Below are 16,870 nucleotides of genomic sequence, written 5' to 3'. Positions count from 1 at the left end.
GTGACACTAAGGCACTAAGACCACTAAGGCCAGCAGTGAATGGGCCTGACAAGGTGGTCAGTAGCTGATGGAGCATCAGGAGAGCTTGTCCTGCCGTTGGTCACACCACCAGGGGCCAAACTCAAATACTTGCCAACCCATGGAATACCATCCCAGAATGGAGTTTTGTTCAGGACAAAAGTCTACCTGCTGCTGCAGGGAGAGGTATTTCAGAACTTCATGAAGTACCAGCCTTCATCCTCACACACTGTGACAGATCAGCCTGGGCCAGGGTGATGGCCTAGAACCAAGCCAGAAGCTTCCAGAACAAGGGCAGAAGCAGCTCAGAGGCCACGGCACTCTGCCCAGGTCTCACGGCATCTTCTGAGGAATGTCTTTAAGAGCAGATTTAATGTGCTTAAAAAACAAAAAACAAAAGCCAAGTGGTGTGTCTCCCACTGGGAGGACGGTGGGCACCGGTGGCGGGGTGTAGAAGGGAGCAGCCACCGCCAGTGCACACGGCAGGCCAGGGAGGGATTGGGGGAGCCCCATAGGGGCCAGAACTGCTGACAGGAGCTGTGCCCGTGTGCCCCACCAGCTGTGCAAGGGAACCCCGCTGTGTGCACCTGGGGGGGGGGCTATCCCAGGAGCTGAGAAGCAGAGTGACACCTTCCTCCAACAGCTCTCCCTCACCCAGGTTGGGCTTGGACCATGGCAATCTCCTGGGTGAGTGGGCCACCCCAGAGGGAGAGATGACAGAGCAGGTGTCCTTTCCCTCCCAGTGCAGCGGGGAAAACGGGCACTGGGCTGGGATGGTCACACTCCGTTGCTGGGAACCGCGGGGGAGGGCCTGACGCCCCCCAGCCTCCGGGCCATGGTGATGAGCGAGCGCAGCTGCACCAGCCTCAGAGGCCCCACCTCCCTGGGGTCCTGGCTCTCCAGCCACCGCAGAGCTGTTTCCAGCCCCCAGACAGCTTCCCCAGCAGTGGGTACCACCAACGCCCCTCCATGCTCACTGGCAGCTTCCTCCTCCTCCTCCTCCTCTTCCTCCCCCTCTCCACCCCCAATGCTAGAGGGCAGGCTGGCTGGGGATGGGGGGGCAGCGGGAGGCAGCGAAGGAGGCCAGACGGGGCCCCCCTCAGCCACACAGCCCTCAGGGAGGCCCCCGTCATCGTCCAGGTGCAACCACTCTACCACCTCTTCGGGTGCCATACGCTTGTAAGCCAGGGCGGCCAGATGGGTGAGGTCAGCCAGCACCCTGCTGTGCTCAGCCGCCTCCTCAGCCTGGTGGACGGGCTGCTGCCCAGGTTCAAAGGCTGCTCGGAGACTCAACAGCCAGCAGCGCTCTATGCTGCCGGCCTGTACCAGGTCCCAGGAGAGCCCAGCCAGGTACAGCATGTCCTTGAGCATGAAGCTACGCATAAAGTCCAGCGGGGAGCCACCGGCACAGGACACGGCCAGCCGCAGCAGCTCCCTTTTGTAGAGATGCTTGAAGGCCGCTACCACCCCCTGCTCCAGGGGTGCAGGGATGTGCGGCCGGCTGTTTCCCTTGGACAGGAAGAGTACCCTGACGGTGCCGTCGGGGGTCTGTAGCTCCTCCGGGGACCCGAAGGGCTCGGGCCTGCAGGGCCTAGGAGTTTCCGTGCTCTCTTCCCAGGTGGGCATCCCCGGGGCCCACCTTGGACAGGGCGGGTGGGCGACCAGCAGCACGGCCTTCTGCTGCAGGCAGCTCCGACGCAGGTAACGTTTGACGCCGGGAACAAACTCCTCGAAGAACCAGCCGCGAAGCAGCGGGCGGCTCAGCCAGGCGCCGGGGCTGTAGCGGTAGGAGGCGGGGAGCCTGTCCTGACTGTGGCGGCGCAGGCTGGGTGGGTCGGGCATGTGCCCGACGATCAGAGGCTTCAGCTTGTGGCTCCCGGTCAGGTTGGCGGCCAGCAGCACGGTCACCCGGTCGCCAGGCCAGCGCCGGCCGCAGCCCCCCGGCGGGGGCGCGGCCTGCTCGGGGAGCAGCCTCCAGTAGAGGCCGGTGACGTTGGCGTTGTAGATCTGCTCGTCGCCGTAGCCGGCCTCGGAGGGGGGCGGCGCGGCCGGGGCCCGGGCGGGCGGCGGCGGGGCGCCCGGGGGCCGCGCGGGCTCCTCCTTGACCGGCGGGCGGGGCGCGGGGCCCGCGGCCGGGGGCTCGGCCTCGCCGTAGAGGCGCTGGCTGGAGATGCCGTGGCGCTTCTGCCAGCGCCAGAACCAGCCGTGGCTGGCCTTGAAGGTGCAGGCGGGCCCGTGGATCTGGCGCGCGAAGGCCTCGGCCTGCGCCTGGATGGCGGGCCCCGACAGCGGCACGCCGTGCCGGCGCAGCGCGAGGAACCACGCGTACACGGCGCGGTCGATCTCCTCCTCGTTGGCCAGCCGCATCTTCTTGCGCTGCGTGCCCACCTCGCCGCCCAGCTGCTCCAGGAACCAGCGCAGCTTGGGCTCGTCCTTGAGCCAGCCGCGCAGCGTGCCGCCGGGCACGCCGAAGTCCCGGCACACGCTGGCCTGCCGCTCCCCGCCCTTGACGCGCTCGATGGCCTGCAGCTTGTCCTTGATGGAGTAGGCCTTGCGGAAGGCCATCTTCACTGCCACGCGGGCCCGCGGGCCCGGCGCGGGCGTCGGCGGGCGCGCCGCGGCGGGGCCCGGCACGGCGGCGGGGGACCGCGGCGCCTCGATCGGAAGTCCGGACGGGGAAAGGCGGCCGCGGTGCAGGGCAGAGCCAGCCGGGGAGCTCACGGGGTACATGGTGGCGGCGGCGACGGGGACCGCCGGGCGCGCGAGCCCTGCTCCGGCCCGCGCCGGCCTTCGGGGGCGGGGCCAGGGGCGGGACCGCCGGGGTCCCTCCCTTTTGTCCCGCTAGCCGGGCCGGCGCATGCGCGCTGGGCCCGCCCGTCCGCCGCGCCTGCGCAGGGGTCGCAGTTGGTCGGTTTCGCCGTCAGCCCCGCCCCGACTCATCCGGACGGCTCCACTCGGCGGCCGGCGAGGGGGCGGCGGGTGGGCCACGGCCCCGTCCCAAGCTCGGTGAGTCGACCGCTCCAAGGTGGAGCGACCTCCGACGTCTCTGTGACCAGCTCGCCACCTGGGCGCTCACGGCGCGCGAGGCGCCGCGGGGTCCGAGGAGGAGACGGCGCTTGCGCGGAGCCGCGCCTCCCCCCCCCGCGGCTGACGTGGTACGCCCCGCTCCACTTCCGGTGTGCGGGCCCGGCGCACGCCCGTCCTCGGCAGGCCCGCGCTCGCAGTGCCGCGCTCGCTCGTCTCCCCCTCGGCTGGCGTGAGTACCGCGGCCCCCGCCGCTGGGCGCGCACGCGCCCGGGAGGCTCGCGGGCCGCACCCCGGTCGTTAGGGCTGGCGCCGGCGGGGCGGCGCGGGTTCGGGCGGACGGCGGGGCCGCGCGGGGGGCGGGCCGGCTCCCACGTGGGCCGGGGCGCGGGCCGCTTCCCGAGCGAGCGCCCGTCCCCTCGGGGCCGTGGCGGCCGAGGGAGGCCCGGCGTCCTCGCGTTCGTCCCGCACGCGTTTGTTGGGGCTGGGCACGGAGGCGCAGGGCTTGGGAGGAGCGGGGGGACCCGCCGGGAGAAGCGGCGCCCGGGGGCCTCGCGGGCCCCGCCCAGCCCGGCTTCTAGCCGGGATTTCAGGCAGGAGCCCCTGGGCCCCCTTTCCGCCAAGGCTGCTGCTCCTCGGGTGGCGTCCTCCACCCTCTCGAGCCCGGCCTGGCGTTTGCGTGGTGAAGCAGAGATGTTTCCGCACGTGGCAAAGGACAGATGTGACCCCCCACCCCCGTGTCCCTTGAGGACAGACTTGCTCATCACATGCCCGGCGCACAGACTCAGGTCCCGCCATGCTCCTAGCACTGCTAACGCAGGGCTTCCCGGCCCGAAGCGGCAGGCCAGCAGAGACGAGAATCCACCTGGAAGGCAGAGGAAGGAAGGAGCTCCCTTGCCGGGCTGTGTGGTGGCCGACTCCACACGGGCCTCTGGATTCTTTACCTCCGAGTCAGGGGCCAGCAGCGTCTCCTAATGAGCTGGGAAATTTCAGGCAGAGCCCATCTGGCTGGCTGGCTTCCTGTCCCTTGGAGGGCCGGCCCTCCAGTGTTGGCTTTGGGGGAGCTGAAGGCTGGACAAGGTGGCTAGTGTGCTTGACAGCGTTTGGATCCAGAGTAGCTCTGGGTTGGTGTGTGCTAGTGTCAGCCTCTTAGGGGCTGCGGGCAGGGGGTGCTGGCATTGTTCATTGGTCTGCGCTAGCCTCCTAAGGTGAGCTGTGTACGTTGGAAGAGGCAGTGAGACGTTTAGTATTATTTATGGGGCTTTTCCACTTATTTACTTACTTATTTGGTGGTTGTGTATGTGTGTGTTGGCAGGTACCGGGGCTTGAACTTGGCCTGACGCTCTAGCTTGATTTTCTCTGTTGAAGCAGGGGCCCTCCACTTGAGCCACACCACCACTCACTGCTTTTTGCCGTTTAATCGGAGATTAGATTTTTCTACACAGGCTGGAAAAAGCTAGGATGACAGGCCTGAGCCACCAACAGCTCCTACAGTGACACACTTATGTGGACTACCTAAGTGTGTGAAGGAAGAGCAGGCTGTGGGTTTCAGCCCTCCTGGCTTGGTGGCTTTCGGTGGCTCCGACATTTGGAGTCCTGTGAGTGTGAAATGCTCTATTCCGGTCCCCAAGTAGTTGCAAGGTCCAGCACAGGTAAGGAGAAGGGCTGCAGGGGCTTAGGTCGTCAAGCAGGCCAGGCCACCACGGGCCATAACAAAAATAGAATTGATGAGATAGCATTTGAGGTGAGGAGGCTGTTGGGGCTGGCTAGGCCTGTGCCAGAGTGGTTTGGCTAGCCGCAGTGTCCCTTCAGGCCTAGGGCATGTAGACCTGTTCTGCCTAAGACAAGTCCGTAGTTCTGCATAGGGCTGAGGTGTGCGGGAGTCAGGCAGAGCAGCATTGAGTGGGATCTTGAGGCTGTGCAATTTAACCCCTAAAAAGGGTGAAAGCCAGGCACCAGTGGCTCGTGCCTGTAATCTTAGCTACTCGAGGTGAGACTTATCTCCAGTTAGCCATCAGAAACCCAGAAGTGGAGCTGTGGCTCAAGTGCTAACCTTGAGCAAACAATCTCAGAGACTGCACTCAGGCCCTGAGTTCAAGGCCCAGGACTGACACAACAAAACAAAAAGGGTGAAGGATTGGGTGCTGGTTGCTTCCTGACTGTAATCCTAAGAGGAGGGGGATGGGTTTGAAGCCAGTCAGTGCAGAAACATCTGAAATCCCTCGAAACTGTGCATGCCTATTGTCCCAACTGACACCAGAAGCCAAGATTAGGAGGATCAAGATGCTAGGCAGAAAAGTCCAGAAGGCACCTGTCTCTGTGAAAGGGGAGCTGTGCCCTGTGGAACAACCAAAAACCTATAAAACGTAGGTGCCGTGGCTCAGGCGTGTGCCCTGGTGGAGGGTGGGGGCACCGTCAGAGGTAGGTGCCAGCCTAGCCGGCCAAGGAAAGGCAAAAGCATCACACAGCAGCACCGGACAGTGTGGCCGTCCTGAGAAAGCACTTCCTCCGGCATCCTCGGCATTTCAAGTGCCAACATCTGCCCTTTTGGACACCAGACAGAGAGTGTTCTATTGGGTAGCACTGGTTCACAGACTCGGGCGAACACAGAAAGGGGCTGCTGGGTGGGGGTGCATGGAAGCTGAGTTTGCTGGCAGACTGACCCAGTCTCCTGTCCCCCTCACTATTCTACTCCTGTGGGCACAGGCTGCTTGAGGATGTCCAGAGGACAGGTGTCACAGGTAGGGCCTAGGAAGCTGATCATGAAAGCCTTCACCATCTGTCCTGGTGCATGGAGATAACTGGGTTCTAACCACCATGGCCGGCACCTCTGGGGCCCATCACATCTTAGTCTTCCTCAGGACTCAGTCCTCCAGCCAAGCGTGTCCTTGGCAGAGCTTGTGGTTGACAGACCGCAAGAGGTCCTGCCCTTATTTAGGAGGCTGTAGCCAGTCCACAAGCCCCTTCAGCTGGTTCCTCTGAGTGCTACTGGTGCTGTCTCCGGGCTGACCTGGTCAGCACCCCCCCCCCCCCTCGCCCTCGGCTCATTTTCTCCCAGAGGGATAAGGGGCCTCCAGAAAGCTCTGTGGCAACTGGCTTTCTTCATTGTACTCCATTCTCTGTTCAAGCTCCTGCCCCTGCCTGGAGAAGCCTGAGGCCAGCTTCACCCCACTGTGCAGGGCTGCGGTAGCCAGGTTGCCCTGCCGGCGTCCCCAGGCTGTTTTGGGAGGCGCTGGGCTTGTACTGGAGTGCCTTCCAGGAGTCCGTGCAGACAGCTTGAAAGCTTTATGGTGCCTTGGACGGGGGCCTGTCACGACTTACCTTGTCCCAGGACAGTTGGGAGAGGGTGGCTCCTGATGGGAACCCAGAGAGCTACATTGCAAGGGGTGAATCTGGTGTGGGGTCCGGACAGCCACCTGAGGTCTGGTAGTGTGGCTCAGCCTCGCACCTGCCTCAGCGATCCCTTCAGTAGATCCCCAAAGGCCCAGCCTGCTCGGGCTGCCTGAGCTGCTTGCTGTCTGGGGAGGCCGACCTTTCCCACCAGTCTAACCTTGGTACTTTCCCTTCATGCTGTCCTAGGAGGCCAAAGCAAAAGTAAGTACACCTTCCTGTTGCCTTGTGGCCCAAGGCAGTTCCGTCCCTTACTGGCCAGCACCTTAGAGGTGGCTTCCTCTCCTTGAGCCCTGGCTCCGGGAGCCTGGGCAGGGGTCACTTAGGCAGTAAAGCACTAGTCCCCGGGGTCATACAAAACCTGGTCTGCTCTGAAAGAGTCGGACCGTTGATGAGCGTCCTAGACCATTGCTCGTGAGCTCGGTGGTCCGTCAAGCCGGCTGTGCTGGGAGCTGCGCCAGGCCAGGCCTCCTGTCCCCTTGGTAACCCTGGGTGATGTCACAGTGCCTTGCCTCCAGGTCTCTTGCCCCTGTCCCTGCCAGTGCCCCTGAAATCTGCCCTTGGTAAGTGAGGGGTGCCCCCTCCCCCATCTTTCCTGGGCCTTAGCAGCCCCTGGCCCTAGGTCCTGGCAGCAGAAGGGGCCTGGCACTTCCCTCTAGGTCCTTAGGGTGGGCTTCAAGCCAGGACCACTTTCCAAATCCTCCTGGTGGGTGGGACTTAGATTTTGTTAGGGGTCGGTGTTAGGAGGGAGCCCTAGACAGAGAGGTAACGGTTTTTCTTCAGCCAAAGACTGCCCTTCAGGTAGGAAGCAGCGGGTGGCCTGTCCGCTTTGCCTTAGGCTGCTCCCTAACACCCTATATGCACCGTGGGGCACAGCACCCCTCGCTCCCAGTCAGCTCTGGGCCTGGTTAGTTGAGTCCCAACAGCTTTTCCTTGGGGGCACACAGGTGCTAACGTAGGTCCTAGGAGAGCTCAGCCTGGGGCCTCTGCTCTGGTGCTGTCGCCGCGGCAGGGGCCGGGCCTCCAGCCTCCTCCCTAGGTCTCCAGTGACTTGACCCTTCAGGTGCGGGCAGTCAGCCTCTGCTCCTGGTCTCCCTCTGCAAGGCCAAGCCCACAGTGAGGCAGACCAAGGGCGCCGCTTCAGTGGGCCAGCCGTGTGCTGGTGATGGGCTTGCGGTGGGTGGGCATTCTCAGGTGGCCTCAGATCCCTTCCTGTGGACTAGAAGCACCAGCTGGCTGGCTCCCTGGGAGGTGTCAGGCGCTCAGTACATGGCTACATTTGTTCAGATAAGCTAGGAGTGGTGTCTTAGTGGAAGTAAATCTGGGGTATTTCATTAGATACACTTACCCCAGGAAACTGCTGATTATACTAGCCAGTTCCAGCTGGGCACAAGCTGTGCTTTCTGGAAGCCCCATGCGAGGAGGCTTCTGTGGCACATTTAGAGGTGGTATCTAGTAGGTCCCTTTGCAATCAACTTTTGCGGTAAAAATACATAAACATGTGAAGGCATGTGCCTCCGTTTCAGTTACAGAAGTTCCCGTGTGACTGACTCTGGGCCCTTGCATGTCATCTCATTGCCCACCCTTCCCGGCCCCCTGCTAGCCCCTCCCCGGCCCCCCTCTCCCCGCCTCCCTGCTAGCCCCTCCGGTCAGGCTGAGGCTGAGGAGGTGGTGGGAGGCAGGTGCCTCTGCTATGTTGCAACTGCCTTCTTGTGCTTGCTTTTTAACGCTGTGTCCGAAGATGAGGAGCGGGAAGGCCTCTTGTGCCCTGGAGACCGTCTGGGAGGACAAGCACAAGTATGAGGAAGCTGAGCGGCGCTTCCATGAGCACAGGGCCATGCAGGCTGCCACCTCTGCTCAGCAGCTCCTGGCCAAGGTGCCAGCTGTGAACGGGCCTGGACAGGAGGACACCGAGGACGCCGAGGAGGCCAAGGCCCCCAACACCAGCAGGAGCGATCCCGGGAAGAGCCATGACAGCAAGAAGCCGCTACAGAAGAAGAGGAAGCGCTCCCCCAAGAGCTGGCTTGGCCAGGAGGACCTGGCCCTGGTGGGCCTCTCAGCCGACCACGGGTGGCTGGACAAGCCACTCTTTGACCAGGCAGAAAGCTCCTACCGCCAGAGGCTGGCCGACGCAGCAGCCCAGCAGGCCCCGCAGGGCCCCTGCACACACGGGAGCCAGGTGGCCTGCCACCACGTGACATGGGGGATCTGGGTCAACAAATCCTGCTTTGACCAGGCCGAGTGCGCATTTGTGGAGTGGTCTCAAGCTCTGCTGCTGGCTGCAGAGCAGAGCCAGACGCAGGGGGCTCCCGACACAGGCCAGCAGGTGGCCACCACTGACCCGGCCCTAGCCTCCCAGCCTACCCTGCCGGCCAATGGCCAGCCCCCTCTAGGGAACCTGCAGGCCCTGGTTGGGGAGGTATGGCTGGAGAAGCCTCGGTACGACGCGGCCGAGAGGGTCTTCTATGAGGCCCTGTTTGACGGCCACCCCCCTGGGAAAGTGCGCCTGCAGGAGCGAGCCGGCCAGGCGGAGGGCGCCCGGAGGGGCCGCAGAGACCGGCGGGGCCGCAACGCCATAGGAAGCAAGCGGGCTGGGCCGCGTCGCACTGACGGGGAGGTCCCCTCCGCCTTGCCCTACTGGTACTTCCTGCACAAGGACGCCGAGGCTCCCTGGCTCAGCAAGCCTAGCTACGACAGCGCTGAGTGCCGCCATCATGCTGCTGAAGCCCTGCGCATGGCCTGGCGCCTGGAAGCTGCCTCCCTGGCTCACCGCCCTGGGCCCCGGTCTGGCCCATCCATGTCCGGCCTGAGACCCAAGTAGGAGAAGTGGCAGAGGGTGCCTGGCCTGGCTAGGATTGCAAACACAGGGACAGCTGTCCCCAGGCGGGGCCCCTCTTCCCCGTCCTGTCCCGTCCTGTCCCGTGTAGGGGCTCCCCATACCTGGGCCCTGGCAAGGGGAGTGTTACCCCTTGCGGGGAGTCCTCTGAACTATTGGGATTGGTGGGCGCAGGACAGGGCAAATGAGAAGCCTTTCGGCTGGTCCCTGGGGTGCTCGGGTGAGATGGGGAGCTGTGCAGGGCACCCCAAGCTAGCCTTGTAATGTGTGCCTGCCTCGAGGTGCGGTGGGCGGCAGACCCAGGAGCACATGGTTAGCACGGCCTCTGTTGGAACTTGGTCTGGGGCGAGAGACAATCCCCTTGGGGCCATGCTCCAGGACCCTGGGGAGGGGGCACTGCCCCATCCCCTGCTGCCAGCTAGGCTTCGAAAACATAGGCAGCGTGATTGGGCAGGGAAGGGCCTGGACATGCCGGTGTCCCGCTTGCTCTCCCTGCCTTCCTGCCCTGTGCTCACAGTGGCCTGGCTCCCCAGCAAGTCAGCCATGCGTGGGAGCAGAGTCTCGCTGGACTCTGTCACATGTCACAGGGCAGCAGGAGGTGAGGCTGTGAGTGGTGAGCGGTGCAGGTTGGGGTTGGAACCTGACCCCTGAGAGGTGAGGCCCACGGGCCACATCCCATCTGCTGGACCTGGTCTAGAACAGCAGTTCTCAAACATCTCCATCTTGGTTTGCTCAAGAATTTACTTATAGGGCTGGGAAGGTGGCTCAGTGGCAGAGTGCCTGCCTAGTAAGCCTGAACCCTGGGTTCCTCAGTACCACATACACAGAAAAAGCCAGAGGTGGTGCTGTGTCTCAAGTGGTAGAGTGCTAGCCTTGAGCAAAAGCAGCTCAGGGACAGTGTCCTGGCCCTGAGTTCAAGCAGGACTGGCAAAAAAAAAAAAATATCTATTGACGTTTGCCAGATTGCAGCTGAGAACTAAGCACTAACTATGTTTCCAGCCTGGGCACCAGCACTCACGCCTGTCATCCCAGCTACTCAGGAGGCTGAGATCTGAGGATCATGGGTCAAAGCCAGCCTGGGCAGGAAAGTCCATGAGACTTATCTCCATTTAGTAACACCTCCCCCCCCAAAAAAAAACAAACAAACAAACCTAGAAGTAGAGCTGTGTGGCTCAAGTGGATTTGAGCTGAAAAAGCTTAAGGATGGTACCCAGCCCCACGACCACCCCGCCTCACTCCATCCCCCCCCCCCAAAGAAAGTAGTGCTTTGAAGGAGAATTAGTTTGTTGGTGTCCATAGCATGTTTTTGTGAAAAATGTCTTTCTGGTGGCAAAAAAAAAAAAAAATGCAGTGGGCCTAGTAGTAGCCTAATAGTCATATGACGTTGTTGCAAACTTTGTGTCTGGTTTGGTTGATGGCTGGATTCTCCTTTCTGTGCTCAAACAGTTTTTGTGTGGTTCATGTGGTTGGAAGGAAGTCTGCTTTGTGGGTTCCCAGAAGTCCTTGGGCTAACTTGAGGGCTGGTGTGGAGTAGCCTCTGAGGGGCTGCCCAGCGGCTCATCATGCAAGTGAGACCCACTCTGTTCTCCTTGGGCTGCGTGAGCCAGCAGGCTCAGGCTTACAGTTGGCATCTGAGACCGGGAAGGGTATCTTCAGATATCCCCGCACCCCCACCTTCTAGCCATGCTAACCTAACTTCTCCCCCTCCCAGCAGGAAAATGGCTACTAACTTTCTGGTGCATGAGAAGATCTGGTTTGACAAGTTCAAATACGATGATGCTGAAAGGAAATTCTATGAGCAGATGAATGGGCCTGCAGCTGGTGCCTCCCGCCAGGTGAGGGCTGGCTGGGGGCTGGCTGGCCGTGCGGGCAGAGGCATATTAGGGCCAAGTGGCTCTGGAGGCTTGGGGAGAGGGGCATTACTGGCTCCTGATTGTAATGCATAGGACACACACTGCCAGGCAACTAGGGCTGAGCTTCCGAGGTCTGCCTGCAGACCAGCCCTACAGCACAGTGGCCCTGGCCTCCAGCATCACCTGCTCTCTCTGCCCTGCCTGCTTTTATTCTGTGCAATGCTGCTTTGCTCTCTGGGTGAGGATTCTTAGGGTTTTAAGGGGTTTGAGGGTTTTTCTAATTTAACTCGACTGGTTCTTTCTGCATTGTCTGCAGGATAATGGTGCCAGTGTGATCCTCCGTGACATTGCAAGAGCCCGGGAGAACATCCAGAAATCCCTGGCTGGAGTGAGTACCTGCGAGCTCATGCGTGGCCAATAGCATGTCTGATGGGATCCCTTGGGGCTGCCAGCAGCCTTGACCCTTTGGGCCAAATTAGGCTACAGAGCGTGGTGAGGTGTTCTTGAAGGGCATGGGGTGCTGCAGCCTCCAGACCCACACTGGACCTGGACCAGAGCTTGCTGTGTACCCTCTTGTCGGCCGGCGGTCACTCCGGCTACTCCTGCATGCCAGCGTGGTTGCCTGAGCTGCGTGTGTCCTCCTGCACTGTGCACGTGCGGAGGCCTCTTTCTTCCTGCTTGCTGAGTGACTGCTGGACCCTCCATGGGATGGGTGCTGTTTCACTAGGTTTCTTGAGTTCTGGCCATAGAGTCAGCACCATCTTGGCCTTGTGGCCTCTAGGCTCCAGACAGATCAGGAGTGGAGGGGGTCCATGGCTGAGTGGCCTGCTGGGCAGGCTCTTAACCAAAGTGGACCTACTGGGCTGCCTTCCTTACTAAGAGGGTGGGGGCCTCATTCTCCTGGGGTAGTTGGCTGCTGGAACAGATGACCACTAGCTCCCAGCTTACAACAGTGTGAGTTCATCTTACAGTCCTGGATGACAGAAGTCCAAGACGGGTCTTCCCAGCCTAAATCTAAGTGCCATCAGGTTTCAGGAGAAAATCCATTTCCTGCCTTTTTGGGGTTCCTTGGTTTGTGGCCTGTGGCAGGCAGTCTCAACCTTCCAGCCTCTGCTTCCATCTTTGCAGTCCTGACTCTGAGTCCCCTGCCTCCCACCAGCCCAGGGGTTCTGATTGCAGCTGGCCTGTCCAGATAATTTAGGGTTTCCTTACCATCCAAAATAGCAAGTTTGATTATATATTTGCTAATTCCCTTTTACTGTGGAAGGTGACGAGATCGTGGAGGGGATGACCCTATAAGTTCACCCAGAACCACCGTTGAACCCACGCAGGGTCAGTCCGTGTCCTATCTGTCCTATGCCAACATCCCCAAAGCCAGCCTGCCCCCCCCCCCCACACACACAGGTACACACTGTGCCCATCCGTCCTACACCAACACCCTCAGAGTCTTAGTCCGGAGCATGGGTGGTCTGTGCCAAGGCAGAATTCTTCAGGTGTAGACCAGTACACCTAGGGCGTAAGTTACCCCCTGAGTATAGGTATGGGTCAGCTGTGCCAGGTCTCCCTCTTGAAAAGGGGGACGAAAGAGAAAGGGGGCTTCACTGGTCCCAAATAAATTGAGAATCCAGCCAGGCAAGTGCGCGAGGTTTGAAGACAGAGCTAGAAGGCGGGGCTCAGCAGGGAGAGCACTTGTTTGCAGACTGTTTGTCCATCCTCGCCCTGGCAGTACTGACGCTAAATTGTACACAATGCTCAGGAGCTCTGTGAACCTTAGGTAGCCAGAGGCTGTCCCCACCTTTGACAGCTGGTGAAGGAGGGGATCTGCAGGTAGCCACCTGGTCTCAGGTCCTCCGCACTCACCAGGCTGTCCAGCTGCCACTGGCTCTCCATACTTTTCCTTGCCGAGTTTGCGTTCATATCTTCTGCAGTCTGGAGAATGGTTAGTTTTGTTTTTTTTTTTTTTTTTCTCGTGCCGGTCCTGTAGTTTGAACTAGGGCCTAGACACAAGGCTAGTGCTCTACCTACCACTTGAGCCACAGCTCCACCTATGACTTTTTGGTGTTTCATTGGCAATAAAGAGTCCCACAGGCTTTGCTGCTTGGGCTGCCTTTGAACCACAATGCTCAGATCTTAGCCTCCTGAGTAGCTACAATTACAGGCAGGTGCCACTGGCGCCCGGCTAAGAGACTAAAAAGTTCTCAGACCATAAAGTCCTGGTTCTTTTCTGCTTAGCAGTTCCGTCCATCTCTCCTCCCATAAGCAGCAAGAAGAAAGTAAGGTGCTTCTTTCACAGTTGGCCTAGAAGTCCCCCTGGCACAATTGAATTAAACTGCCTGTCCACCTCCACCAGTGGCGGGGATAATCTTGTCTCCCCCGACTCCCTCCGCCAAGCCCGTGTGGGCAGCGGCACGAGCACCCGTCGTTAGCCGCGGTCTGCTGTCACCATGTGTGTCCTCCGGGTTGATGTTCATGGCTGTGCTGCTTGCCCTGTCCAGAGCCCCAGGCTGCATCAGTGAGTAAGTTAGGATTTTTGTCTTGCTCCTTAATTAAACCAGCCGTATCCCCTGGCCATTTTTTTTGGGGGGGGGGTCCGGTTGTGGGGCCTGAACTCTGGGCCTGGGCGCTGTCCCTCAGCTCTTCAGCTCAAGGCTAGTGCTCTACCACTTGAGCAATAGAGCCACTTCCAGCTTTTTTCTTTTTGCTTATGTGGTGCTGAGGAATCGAACCCAGGGCCTCAGGCATGCAAGGCAAGCGCTCCACCACTGAGCCACCTTCCAAGCCCCCCCTGGCCATTTTTAAGGTTTGTTCCAGTGCCTGTGTTCATTTCCACTTGATGTAACCAACCCATGACCTTGTTCTGTCTGTGTACAAGTCCCGCCAGGGCTTCTTACTTGGCCCCTTCTTGGGTTCTGCCTTGGCTTCTACTGACCTCATCCCAACAGCTCAGAGCCCAGCCTGTGGCCCATGCTTGCCTGGGCATGAGCTGGGCTCGGGCCTCGCATGTATAGGGCTGGTGGTAGCATGGACTTCTGAACAACACAGTGACTACTTGGCAGCATGGCCTAAGCAGCCCTGGGGCTCCTGGAACACTTCCTACCTATGCTGTGTGGGATTCACCTCTAGGTCCTAGTAGCTGGGGACAGGAGAAGAGCATACTGTTAGTCTTAGAGACTGGATTGCTAAGACTTGTATCACAAAGCCAGACATCTTACAGCACTGGCTAGTCCCAAGATCAGTGCCAATGTTGGCACAGAGGGATATTCAGCCCATTGCAAGGGTCCAGAAAGGATATTTAGACCAAGTCTCCTGGGAACTGCATGCAGGGTGAGGGGAAAAGTTGAAGTTTTTGCTTAAGAGTATTTCTCCCAAGTCGGTATAGCCTGCCAAGTTCTGAGGGGACTTTTCCTGTGCCCCCAAACTGCCTCTGTGAGGTATGAGCAAGGCCCCCAGTGCCCTGGCCAGATTGCTCCCAAGCTCTGGCTCTGATGGATCTGCTGCCTCTCCAGCCTGACTCCTTGATCAGAGTGCCCGGTCACGGCTCCATCCCGCCCTCCACACATAACCTGCCGCCCCTGGTCTTTGCCACATGGCTGTGCTGTCGGGGACTCCTGGGCTTCCATACCAGCTCTGCCCAGGGCTGCTCTGCGGGAGTCACATACATCAAGTGGTTTATCTGCTCAGTGTCACTCTGGGGCTGGTGCTGCCCGCTGCTCTAAGGAGCAGGTTCTGCTGCACACAGGCCGAGAGCCGAGACCATGCATGAGCCTGAGATGGGGTCTGGCTGGAACTTGCATGCAGCCAGGTGTGCCCTGTCCTTAGAGCCCAGAGCGGATTTGCCCCCTGCCTGTGCACGTGGACCCTGAGGCTAGAGGCCAGAGCCTTCGAAGGCTGTCTTGGGATAAGGCGGTTGCATGGCCTAGTAGGCGATGTGCTGTGCTGACAGCCTCCAGTCCTTTCTTTTGGCCCTTTAACTGCTTTCCCCTCCCCTTTCCAGCTCAAGGCAGTGCTGCCCGGCCCCGCTGAGGCTCTGAGCCAGCTCGCCCCTGGGACTGTAAGTCCTGCTGGACAGTGGCAGTTCTGAACTGCATGCTGCCTCTGTATAGTCCTGTGCCCTCTGTGCGCTGAGAACGCCGCTGTGTTCTGTGCAGCCTCCCTCCTGCGGCCCATGAGGATGGACGGGCCAAGGCGTCTTCATGGTCCTGAGCATAGCAGGGACCCAGTGGGGCTGACGGGACTCTTTCTCTGAGTGGCTGTGAATGAGGGAACCCTAGGACAAGCTGGGGTGCTGAGTCCCAGGCTCCTTCCTTGCAGAGCTCAGGCCCTGGGGTTTCCAGTGGACCTGGTGGAGATCACAGTGAGCTCGTAGTACGGATTGCCAGCCTGGAATTGGAGAACCAGAACCTGCGAGGAGGTGAGTCCCTGGGCCTGGTGGGCTGGGCGGATACAGCCCTCTGCTTCTGTTGTTAAACGAGGATCCCTGTGCCTGCAGTGGTGCAGGGTCTCCAGCAGGCGATCTCCAGGCTGGAGGCGCGGCTGAATGCCCTGGAGAAGAGCTCACCCAGCCACCGCACCACCGCCCCACAGACACAGGTGAGTGCCCTCCTCAACCCTGGGCCTCACTGGCCTGTGGCAGCCCCCGCCCCCCGCAGCTCATCTTCCCTAGGTCTTGGAGTGCATGGAAAACCATCCCAGGCTGACCTCTTGCAGCTGCTTTGCCTTCAGTTAGTGCAGGGGGGAGAGGGGAGGTGGGGCGAGGCTCAGTCTCTGCCTGCCTGTGGCAGCACGTGTCTCCCATGCGCCAAGTGGAGCCTCCAGCCAAGAAGGCGGCCACACCAGCCGAGGACGAGGAGGACAATGACATTGACCTGTTCGGCAGCGATGAGGAGGATGAGGACAAGGAGGCAGCCCGCTTGCGGGAGGAGAGGCTGCGGCAGTATGCAGAGAAGAAAGCCAAGAAGCCTTCGCTAGTGGCCAAGTCATCCATCCTCCTGGATGTCAAACCTGTGAGTGGGAGGAGTGGGGACCTCCCTTGTCCCCTAGGGGCAGAAGTCAACTGTAGAAGTGGAGGGAGAAGAGCAAAAGCCCAGCAGGTGCAGATTGGGATACCCAAAGAGCTGGCAGAATCTCCCCAGATGACTCACTTTTCTCTTCCACTCCCACAGTGGGATGATGAGACAGACATGGCCCAGCTGGAGGCTTGTGTGCGCTCCATCCAGCTAGATGGGCTGGTTTGGGGGGGCTCCAAGCTGGTGCCTGTGGGCTATGGCATCCGTAAGCTACAGATCCAGTGTGTGGTGGAGGACGACAAGGTGGGCACAGACCTGTTGGAAGAGGAGATCACCAAGTTTGAAGAACATGTGAGCCAGCCACCAGCAGGAGGGTGGGGGGAGGGAGGGTGGGCCTTAGGGAAAACAGCCACCATAAGCCCCGCCCCACCTGTCTCCATAGGTGCAGAGTGTGGATATTGCGGCTTTCAACAAGATCTGAAGCCTGAATGCATGGTTTGTGTGTGTGAGCCTCTGCTGAAATTAAAGACTTGAGACTCTGCACTGTGCCTCCTGTTGTGTCACGTGGGGGGAGGTTTTGCACATGCACACACAGGTGCTGCTCCTTTGATCTGATCACTCACCCTGTGGGTCCTCACATTCCAGTGCAAGGGACAGGTACATCCAAGCTGTTCAGTCAGAGCAGAATCTGCTGGCTCATTGAGGGGGGGAAGCCACATCTCTCCAGACTGGTGCGGGACCCT

General features: G+C 60.3%; 2 protein-coding genes across 9 annotated transcripts; one reads left to right on the top strand and one right to left on the bottom strand.

Moving 5' to 3' along the window:
• Positions 1-371: 371 nt before the first annotated feature.
• LOC138829594 (tigger transposable element derived 5-like) lies at positions 372-2,802 on the bottom strand. The gene has a single exon (XM_070025979.1). The coding sequence runs from the start codon at positions 2,746-2,748 to the stop codon at positions 796-798; it is 1,953 nt and encodes a 650-aa protein (XP_069882080.1). The 5' UTR covers positions 2,749-2,802; the 3' UTR covers positions 372-795.
• LOC138829592 (elongation factor 1-delta) lies at positions 2,722-16,668 on the top strand. 8 transcript variants are annotated; one of them, XM_070025972.1, is made up of 10 exons: positions 6,941-6,995; positions 8,174-9,249; positions 10,983-11,103; positions 11,438-11,509; positions 15,116-15,172; positions 15,433-15,532; positions 15,611-15,711; positions 15,903-16,124; positions 16,284-16,478; positions 16,570-16,668. In XM_070025972.1, the coding sequence occupies exons 2-10, from the start codon at positions 8,174-8,176 to the stop codon at positions 16,606-16,608; spliced, it is 1,983 nt and encodes a 660-aa protein (XP_069882073.1). In that variant the 5' UTR covers positions 6,941-6,995; the 3' UTR covers positions 16,609-16,668. The 8 variants fall into 8 exon arrangements, with proteins under 8 accessions (XP_069882079.1, XP_069882078.1, XP_069882077.1 ...); XM_070025971.1 differs by having other exon boundaries at positions 10,980-11,103; XM_070025978.1 differs by lacking the exons at positions 6,941-6,995; positions 8,174-9,249 and adding an exon at positions 2,722-2,742.
• The last annotated feature ends 202 nt before the right edge of the window (positions 16,669-16,870 follow it).

Source organism: Dipodomys merriami, unplaced genomic scaffold (assembly GCF_024711535.1).
Source record: "Dipodomys merriami isolate MVZ:Mamm:240054 unplaced genomic scaffold, mDipMer1.0.p SCAF_174, whole genome shotgun sequence".
NCBI lineage: Eukaryota > Metazoa > Chordata > Mammalia > Rodentia > Heteromyidae > Dipodomys > Dipodomys merriami.
The sequence above is the reverse complement of the archived record's forward strand: the minus strand, read 5'-3'. Positions and strand labels throughout refer to the sequence as shown.

Bases quoted from the DNA above. Each gene is read 5' to 3' on its own strand.
- LOC138829592 (XM_070025971.1), top strand. From the start codon at position 8,174: ATGAGGAGCGGGAAGGCCTCTTGTGCCCTGGAGACCGTCTGGGAGGAC. The intron at 9,250-10,979 runs GTAGGAGAAGTG...TCCCCCTCCCAG, and splicing joins ATGTCCGGCCTGAGACCCAA to CAGGAAAATGGCTACTAACT. The intron at 16,125-16,283 runs GTGAGTGGGAGG...CCACTCCCACAG, and splicing joins TCCTCCTGGATGTCAAACCT to TGGGATGATGAGACAGACAT.
- LOC138829594 (XM_070025979.1), bottom strand. From the start codon at position 2,748: ATGTACCCCGTGAGCTCCCCGGCTGGCTCTGCCCTGCACCGCGGCCGC.